Source organism: Serinus canaria, chromosome 1A (assembly GCF_022539315.1).
Source record: "Serinus canaria isolate serCan28SL12 chromosome 1A, serCan2020, whole genome shotgun sequence".
Classification (NCBI taxonomy): domain Eukaryota; kingdom Metazoa; phylum Chordata; class Aves; order Passeriformes; family Fringillidae; genus Serinus; species Serinus canaria.
This window is the reverse complement of record NC_066314.1, coordinates 46,010,690-46,020,760: the sequence shown is the minus strand read 5'-3', so window position 1 is coordinate 46,020,760 and position 10,071 is coordinate 46,010,690. Positions and strand designations below refer to the sequence as shown.

General features: G+C 41.1%; 1 protein-coding gene across 1 annotated transcript in view; it reads left to right on the top strand.

Moving 5' to 3' along the window:
* Positions 1–8,163: 8,163 nt before the first annotated feature.
* Positions 8,164–10,071, top strand: part of NUP205 (nucleoporin 205) — a 45,565-nt gene continuing 43,657 nt past the window's right edge. Inside the window, exon 1 of the mRNA XM_050969706.1 lies at positions 8,164–8,321. Coding sequence (XP_050825663.1) covers positions 8,294–8,321 — 28 coding nt within the window. The 5' untranslated portion in view covers positions 8,164–8,293. The remainder of the gene's footprint in view (positions 8,322–10,071) is intronic.

Below are 10,071 nucleotides of genomic sequence, written 5' to 3'. Positions count from 1 at the left end.
TAAAGCAAATAAATCAGGTTCTGATTTTTATTTTAACCTACTTTCACATTTTCATTTTTTTTCTCCTGTTTACTTTCTTTATGTTACTACCATACTTGGGAAAATTGAATTTTGCATGGAAAAATTCTGAGGCATGGAAAGCTTTAGAACAGATGTGCCCCAAACGTTTCCACTGCTAGTGTATTGTGTCATGCATGCCTGAAGTGTTTATAATTAGTTTTATGCAAACCTTTATGCTGGGCCTTGAAATGTACTGTGCAGTTGTCAGATTGTCGTGGGAAGAAGGCAGGATATGCTCAGTGTTTTGTGTGGTTTTAGTCCATGCCTAGCAATATTTCTCCTGACTAGTACACAAACCAGTGTAATGTCTAAAAGCCACAGAATCTGAAACTTTTAGGTGTTTATATTTGCATGGGATCCCATGAAAATACCCTGATTTCCAAAACAAGTGAGCATTTGCAACTTCTCCTGAGGTCAATGAAAACTCATCTTCTCTGAAACACAGTTCCATTCTGCAGGTTTCCACACAAGATTTCTGTGTTGAATATTAGACCTAGACTGTGGAAAACATTATGTACAATATTACAAGCATTAAGATTAGGTGGGTAGCCAGCTGCTTCCCATTTGTGTAGAAAGACTTGGCCAAAGTCAGGGACAAGAGAGAAGTGAGTTGCTGGTTGCTTGCTTCTTCACTCCTCCTCTTTGCAGATAGGAACCTAGACATTGGACTTCCTTCCTTCTGTGTAATGTATACCTTTCCTCATTCTTCTGAACAGTATATACTTTGATTCATCTCAGGCCTACTTCAAAGACACAGAGATCAGAGGGAGCACTCTCAGACCTTTCCTGCTAAAGTGAACTCATACATTCTTACCTCAGGACAGGTAAACAGTGAATTATCTCAGCTGAGCTCTTAGTAAAGACAGGGGAGTTAATTTTTCATCTTCAAAATCTCATTAAAATCCAAGATTATTTAAATTTAATAATTTAAGTGAAAATGCCACTATGGATATTTTTAAAAAATAGTTTAAAAAGTAAGGTATTTATTTTTTGAGGTACATCTACTTTGATGCACAGAAAAAGCACTCAGGTCTCAAAACATGCAAACTGCTGAAAGAATAATGGTTCTGTTGTATTCCTGTAAAAAGAAGGAGCAGGTGGCCTAATCAAGTTTTATTGGGCATTGCTTCCTAATTGTTGACATGACTGAACCATCAAAGCTGTAAAAGGTGCTTGTCTAATATTCTGAGCAGTGTACTTCCTTAAGAAAACTTCACTCTGATACAGCATTCACCTTTAATTGATGCCTTTCCTCTCAGATAAATGTGGAATTAAGATGATGAATAGAGTCAAATTAGTTTTTTATGGCTCATCTTTATCTTATGTAGAATTTCAAAGTTTAGAGCATGGTATGTCCTCCTTACAGGAGGTCTACATGTCTCAGTCTGCAGAGGGCTGAGAACTGCCATGGAGCAGACTGACAGCACAATTATTTGCAAGGTGTGCCCTATTGGGAAAAGGCTGAGCTTCAGCACTTTGGTCACGTCACAGCATGTGACAAAATGTTACCAAAGAAGTGATTACTCCTGTCCTACTACAGCAGTCCTTGTGTCAACTGGTTCTAGCAATGGCAGCCATGCTTAAATCAAAGAACTTCTTACTAAGCCATGATTTGGATGAGAAAATGTGGGATATGGGCAGAGAAGCATGGTGAGAACAACACACACTGCCCTGGGTGATACTAGAGCTGAGTGTGCACTTCCTGTACTGCATTGTATTCCTTCCCCTTGATTTTAAATACCAGCAGTTAAAAACTATCCCCTTAATGCTGTCCAAGTTTGTGTTTGCACAGTATTTAAAGAGGAGGTAAGTTGCTTACAAACTGGGATTCCTAGAAATGAAGTAGGCTGTTAACTCTAGAGGGATACTAGCTCCTCAAAAAGCTAGCTCCTTGTCTCGTGTTATGTGTGAAAGTTTGTGTGAGGCAAGACGTGGAGTTGGATCATTATTTCATGGAGCCATGAATAGAGAGAAAAGACACAACTTTCAAACAAAGAAATCAGTTTATTGAGAGCACTGGGGCTATGTGACTCACTGATTTATTTGAGTAGGCAAACAAACCACAAAGTATTGAAAGAACATCTTTGATCAATGAAAATAAAAACATGATTTTGTTCTTGCTCAGATCAGAAAAAAAAAAAAATCCACTCTATAAATACAGATTGCCTAGGTTTGGAATATCTCTGAAGGAAAAAAGTTACAGCTGGTCAGGTTGACAGAGCTGGTTGTCCATTTTCACATATGGCTTAGGCTTTCAAGAACTCTCCAAAGTAGTTAACACAGAAGTTTGTTGGTTTTTTTTTGTTGTTGGTGTTTTTTTTTTTTTCTTGTGAAAAGAAAGTTAATTAATATTTGAGTCAAACACATGCTGATGTGTTTGTCAAAAAGACTTGATCACAGACAAATCACAAGAGAAATATTCTTCACCTAGTGGTCAGATTAGCCTTTTGAATGGTGGGATTTCCTCTGCCCCATTCCCTGGCAGGTTCCAGTTGCATATCTGGTGGAAGTTGAATTATTTTCACAAAGTTAAGTGTCACTAACAAGAGACTGAGAGCATAGAAGGCCAAAGATCTCTCCAACATTCATGGGAGATAGCAGTTGTATGTTAAGGTGGGAGGGAAGAATTTAGCAAGCTTCTCACAACCTGAACAAGTAATCTGAACTCCTCCAGTGAAAGGGAGGCATCAGTCTCCCCTATAATGCTCTTCAGATCTCACCTCAAAACTGACACTAGACTTTCTGAGAAGTTCTGGGAAAACACACTTTGAAACACATTTATCATCATCCAATATGAAACAATGTCAAACTAAGACACCCAAAAGGCATAATCAAATCCTCATTAAAACTACGGCCACCTAATTTTTAGGGGTTTCTCACAGCTCAGTGTCCTTGTGTAGTTATAGTCTAAATATACCTGCAAGCAAACCTTTCCCACAGTGTTTCAGGATGAGTCAGTACCTGAAGCTTCTCCTGGGCTGGACCTCACCATAACTACTTGTTTCTGCAGACAAACTGCTCATTAAAGAGGACTCAGAGTGATGCATAAGAAAAACAAAATTATATTGTTACTAGGCAGATGCCCAGGAATGCAGCTGAGTGATGCAAATACAGCAGAAGACAGACATGTGACATCCACTGAAATATTTTGACATCAGAACTGATTAATAGAATTTCTTGTTCCATAAATTGAATTTGTTCAGTCCATGTCCTTTAAATTCTTGCTCCTGAACATAATTCTTCCTGATTCTCAGCAAACTTATATGAAACAAAAAAATGGACTGGAGCAGAAAGCAAATAATTTCTTATGCTACCTATTTACACAGGGCTTTTTTTCAAATAGGTTTTTTCAATAAGTTATCTCAGACCACGACAGGGAAAGTATTTCAGTAACAAATTGTCAGAAGTGCACAAACTATATTTTACATACATCTTTTGGGTACAGGATACTTCTTGTCTTCTGCCCAGAGAATTCCAAAGAAGTGGACAGTGCTGGGAAGATAATTAACAAAATGGTAGCATAATTTGAAGCAGTTTTACATTGCAGTAGAGATGGCATTGCAAGGTAGCCTTTTCCTGAGGCTCATTGATTCCTTTATCAATTTCACTCAGTTTGTAAGTATAAAGTAATGATTTATATCAATTTAGTTTAAATTTACTCCCTCTCCCATTTCTTGCATTATATCTAATTACAGAAACCCTCTGCTTTACATTCATAGCACAGAGATTTTTGTGCAATTTCACACATCTTCGGTGTGGCCCAAGTGAACTCATTATACTCTTGGACCTTTGCATTTATTCCAGCCCACCCATTTTTGGATGGGAACCCAAAAGAAGAAAGAAGTATGTAAGTCAGCTGCAGAATATATACAACATGTTTTAGGAAGTGCTCAGAGTGAATTATAGGATAAAGCCTGAATCTGCAAAACTGGCAACCTGCAAAAACATCAGCTATCCTTAAATCTGACATGCAAATCCCTGAACAGAATGGATATCAATAAGGCAGTTCATGTGCCAAGACTTCTATTTACTATATCAAGTATCTTAACTTTGCTTATGCTTTGTTTTTCCAGCATTTCCTTGGTTGTAGGTTTCTGCACTTCTTGTTGTCAATTACTGGCAGCTACATCGTTACACTAATCATATCACCTTCTGGGCTAATAACTGCCTCAATGCCCTCAGCAGCTGAATGGAGAAATTATTACAGAAAAAGAAACACAGTTCTTCATTTCAGAATAGAGAAGAAAGAGAAAGAAACCAGATAGCTTTAAGGGCCCCAAAGCAGAAATTAGGGGAAAAATAACTCACGATACATCACAGAGCCAAGGTATTTTCACTTTACCTCTGAAGCCTGAGCAAGGCTCATACAGACCCAGCTGACAAGCAGGATATTGCTTATCAAGGCATTCATTTCTGGTCAGATGCCTATAGTCACTAACTGTCCTCACCTACACAGGAAGGGCAGTGCTTGCTGTTGTTCATCTCCCCCTGCTCCCTGACCCCAAGGAAGGCGTTCATGCAACTTTGAGAACTTTCAGCTCATTGTTGCCTTTGACCAGATAAACCACTTAGATGAGCTAGTGACAACCTCACACAGTTTCTTTGATCAGCTTAGATACCATGGTGACACTAGAAATATCTAGGATGGAAGACAGAGAAATTACAAAATTATTTTGTTGAGAAATGCTGAAGGCAAAGGTCTCAGACCTTTTCCTAAGATTTGATGCTAAGGAAACTATCTTCATGTACAAAGCATGCTTTTTGCAGCAAAGACAGGATTATAGCCAGCTAAGAAGTTTCTAGGAAAATTTGCCAGCACATAAGACAATTCAGGATTTTTTACTCTGCCAACTAACTTAAAACAAAAATACATTATTTTTCCTCTGTTCAGATGATGGGGCCAGGCTGAAGATCTGCTCAATCAGCATTCCAGGCCTGCTGTGAGATGCTATACCCATTTTTAACAGAACAGTAAGCTGAGATGCAGAGTTAGTGTCAGTCAAAACAAGAGCTCCAGGAAGTCTTATGGTCTAATCAGTAGCCAGAAATGTTTCTGGCTTTTTGGGAAAGAGGCATATTTCACAATGCAAGGACTGCTCTATTTATGTAGATGCACTTCTATAAGGCAACTTTTTCAGTTTCAGCTGCAATGCTGAAAAGCCTTTTTTCATTTTTCTCCATCGTGTGATGGAGATGTGATCATAATGACACTAAAGATTAGAGGTAGGAAATTAGGTAGGGCCTCTTAGGCATTTGAACATTACTCTTTTTTTAGCTAATAATTATTCTTCCTGGTAATAATAACATATAAAGAGAGTAAATTATATCATCATCACTGTTATCTTGGTATCTTGATGTATGATTTGACTATGAACCACCAAATACAGTACTATCAAAATTAAGAATGTTACACCTGTAGTACATCACAAACCACTTACAAGTTACAAAGAGTAGGTTCCCAGTGTGCAGTTCATTTTAATTATTACTAAGAGTTATTTCCACCTATAGAAATTAATGTGGATCTCTCACCACACAAGCAGAATTCACTACCCTACAGGCAATTTGGAACCTCCTTTCCCTGGAATCCAGGTGAATTAATATCCATCCCAGATATTTAGTGTCAGCCTACCTTTGATACTTCACAGATTTCTGTCTAGTAATTAAGGATGAAAGACATTGGTGTCCCTTCTTGAACCCATCTGTGTTGCAGAACTTGCTGAGAGCTATTGTTAGGGAGAGGAATGAGGTATTCTTTCCCTATAGTGACTTGTCAAAAATAGACTACCAAACCAGCCAGTGATCCTGGGTAAACAATGGGAACCTAAATTAAAGAACAGCAAATAAAGCAAGAATAAGCAAGAATTACTATTCATGGGCTTCCCTACTCATTAAAGCATGGATGGATGGATGCAGTTGTGCCAATAAAAATATGTGCAGAATGTATGGTATGGTGTAGCTAAATGCCTCTCTTACTTCATCTATACTAGGAGCTGAACTGTCACGACTATTTTGCATTAAAATATCACATTGCTGACAGAGAAAGAATATAATAAATGCTGTGCAGCTGGAGCCAAATGTGGTATTTTTTCTTCTGCAGTTCAGCTGCCCAGTGACCTACCCCTTGCCATCCACTATTTCAGGCTGTTTTTTTTTTCTTGTTGCTATGTGACCCTAGGTCAATTGGCAAGGAGAAGAAAGAATTATTTGGAAATTTAAAATACTAAATCTGCAGTGGTTAGAATGGATTTTTTTCCTTCAGCAAAGTTCAGAAAAAGTGGGTGCAATCTGGCTGTATCTGAATGCCAAAAGAAATATGACAGCTCTTAATGCCTGGGAACGGCTTTTTTTTTTTTTTTTTTTTTTAAATCAATTATTTATTTCTCTCTCTACTTTAAAACTTCATGTTTCTTAAGGAAACACAGCTTAGGAAATCACACTGTAAGCCAAACTTTTTCAGTAACTTTTGAACCTGTTGCAATTTCTGAGTCAATTCCAACCTAATCTGATCAAAGGCTAGAGGGCTCATAAACTTAGTGAAAATCAGGGAATGTGTAAAGGAAAAAGATCAAAATTAGAATCTCTGTGGAAAGAAAGACTGAAGCAAAACCTCAAGCCATCCATTACATTTGCTGTGGCCAGGTGATCAGCCCATGCATCTCCAAGTTTATCTGATACCTGCCTTTCATAGTCATGGGCTTTGGGGTGGCACATGGGCAGCAGAGAAGCAGGACTATGGCTTCACAGGGAAGGATGCACGGGAGAGGATACAGGAATGCCCCACCCAGGTATCAAGGCTGCTTTAGTTCAGCTGCTTGGGGAATAACTTCACTTACTTCCTGCTTTTACCTTTTGCCTGGCATTCTTCATTTCCTGGAATGAAATGGACAATTCACTGTCATTCTCATCATTATAGGTCTGGTCTGTTCATGGCTAAGACCAGGATAAGGTCAATCTCAAAGAAATATAGGACCTTTGACTAAATCAACAAATTAAGCCAAATTATTAAATACACATTCATCTACTGAACTCTGAGAATCCCCCTCTTTTCTAAAATACTCATTTCTCTCTTCTCTTCTGACTGTGAAACAGTTTCTCTGTTTTCTGTCTCCTTTTTCTTACAGCTGCCTTGCCAATTCACTCTCACCCCAGGAGCACTGCTCTCTCTCTATTACCTCTTCTGCCATCCCATTACAGGGGAGATCTACAGAAGCAAAGATAGTTATTTTGCCAATTTCCCATGGGTCTAGTTTATTGGACATGATTTTGCAACCATGAAATACTGGTTCAATAAAGTTCTAGAGGGGAAACTATTGGAACTAAAAATGAGTACTTTTGGTGGAAGTTTTTATCCTAAAGGTAATACTCTGTAAGAATGTTGATTACTACTGGGATGAAGAATGGTAAATTGAGTTCAGACAGAGACTACTTCTAAGATACTGATATTTGTCATTTGTTCCTCAGCTCCAGATAAACAAGTGTATAAACATGGTTTTTATATTCTTTTCTTTGTGCCTGGTATTTTTCCTTTTCTTTCTTGTACATACTTTGAGTTTAAATGCTGCTTTCTTCACAGGATAACTCCTATCAGAGCTGGTGATTGGGGTTTTTTTGTGGGTTTTTTTCCTCCTCCCCTATACAAGGTTGTAAACCCTAGTTCACATGCAAAAATTATTGTCTCTATTTTTTAAGACTTCAGTCAGAAACCAGACAAGCTGGAATAGTCCTGATGATTTTTTTTCAGTTAAAAAATAAATTAAAATATTCTAGTAAATGTATCTCTTAGTGCAGTGTCTGAATTCGGGTATTTAGCCATATTCAATGAAAACGGCTTATAAGGCAGGGCTTGGGAGGAAAGACTCACTTGAGCGTGGCTCAAGTGAAAGGAAAAGGGAAAGAAGAACGGAACGGGGCGGAATCGCTGTGTTATTTACATCAGAGGAGCGAAGGCGGGAGTGCCGAAGCCGGCGCTCTCCCTTCCCGCAGCTGCCTCGAGGGAACGCGAAGCCGACGGGCAGGCTGAACCATTCACCTGCATTGACTACAGCTCCCATCAGCCCGGGCGCGGGGCTGCCCCGCCGCTGCCGGAGCCGCTGTCCCTGCCGGGCCCCGGCGCGGGAGCGGCCGCCCCGCGCTCGTGCCCAGCCGCGCGGCGGCGAGGCGGGGCCGAGGCGCGCCGGGCTCGGCCGGGCCTTCCTCGGGCGCCGGCGCCGCGACGCGCCTCCCTCTGCCCAAGATGGCGGCTCCGTTGGCGGTAAATTCGGGTAAGAACAATCTGAGCTTGGGGCTCCGGCTTCTCCTCCGCCTCTCCCCGCGGCCGTCCCGCTCCCCGGCCGCCCGCGGCCCTGCGCCTCTCCTCCGAGCCCGCGGAACCGGGGCGGCCGCCCTGGGCAGGCCGGGCGTGGCGGAGCGGCGAGGCGAGGCCCGGCGGGCTGCGGGGCTCCCGGGCGGTGCGGAGCGCTGTGTGCGGGCAGGCGCCGGGAGAGCGGCCTCCCGTGCGGCGGTGCCCGGGCTCGGGCCGCGCAGAGCTGCTCGGCGATTGAGCTCCGCGGTCAGAGCTGCCTCCATGCCTGGCTGGTCCTGGCGGAGAGTCACGTCAGGCAGCCAAGGCCTTCTTGCTTACAGGGGACTGTGGTAACTCGGTGTGCACGTGGTTACGCATCACTTCGGTATTACACTCATCTCCTCATACTCTGTGGAGTAAGAGGGAAAAGAGAAATATATCCAGAAATTTTCCCCGCTTTCTATGTATAGTGCCATTCAGTAGTTACAGAAAACCAAGCCCCTATTCCTCTTTAGCCTTCTTTTTGTAAGGCTGGACCAGGTCACTTATTTCAGCCTCTCATTCATTCTGTTCTCTGCCTCGCTATTTCAGTGTCTAGCTCTGAGGAGCCCAAAATTACCCACAGCATGGGAGTGAAGGACTCTGAGATGCCTAAATAATCACTTACTTGCATCTAACAGTTGGCTACAGCTGTTAATACAGCCTGGAGCCTGTATGACTGATGTTCAGCCTCCTGTCTGCTAGGACACGTGGGTGCTTGACTCTTGGGTAAAGCTGCTTTCCAGCAATCTCCCTTGGTTCCCAGCCTGTGCAGTGGTTTTGTCCTGGGTGCAAGATGTTGCATTTACTCTTGCTGAGCTTCATCAGGATGAGAGAAGGAGAATGGAGACCCTGTGAAAAGCAGTTATCACTGGCATGTAGGACAAAAGGCCTGTAAATAAGGTTTTGTATGTCAATAGTGACAGTTAATAGTCATTATTAATTCTGGCTAATAGAATTAAAACCTCCATTCCTGTGGCAAGCAGATTTTACAGAGAAGATTCTTTGATCTCACTGAATGGCTTGCATCCATGTAGCCTTACAGAAAAGCAGTAATAATAAGCAAAGACTCTTCATGAAAAACTATGGCTTTGTTGAAATGAAATGGAGTAGTTCAAATGAGACTATTTTATGAGTTAAACAACAAGAGAGTCTATAGCCTTATAATTAAAAAAAAACTAGGGGAAGAAGGAGTTTTTTACAAGAAATATGAGAAAAATTAAAAGGAGATGTGGCACTAGAACTGGTAAAGATTTTGCCTTATGTTATAGTATATTGTTTGTGGGAACAGACATACCATGGTTGAGTCCATCACTTGGTAAAATGTTCAGGCATATAAACATCAACTGCTATTGTTGCCAAGAGAAGCAGCTCAGCCTGTGTTTTCTTTCTGTCCCTGATGGGATGGTCAGTGTTTCTAAAACTAGTGATAATGAAACAGCTTAAGTGGGAAAAAGTCAGCATGGTTGCTGAAGTCCCACCTCTTCCTATTCCAGGTACCTACTCCTTTCTCTGCAATAATTCATCTTTGTGCCATTGCGGAGCAAACTGCGTTGTAGATGTGATCCTGTTGAAAAGAAACTCCTTTTTGGATTAGATATTGCTTAGAGAAGTTAGATCCTTAATTTGTTCTAATTTCCAAGCAATTATGTGGTAAGAGCAAACAAATGGGCCAGGGAAGTAGTTGAACA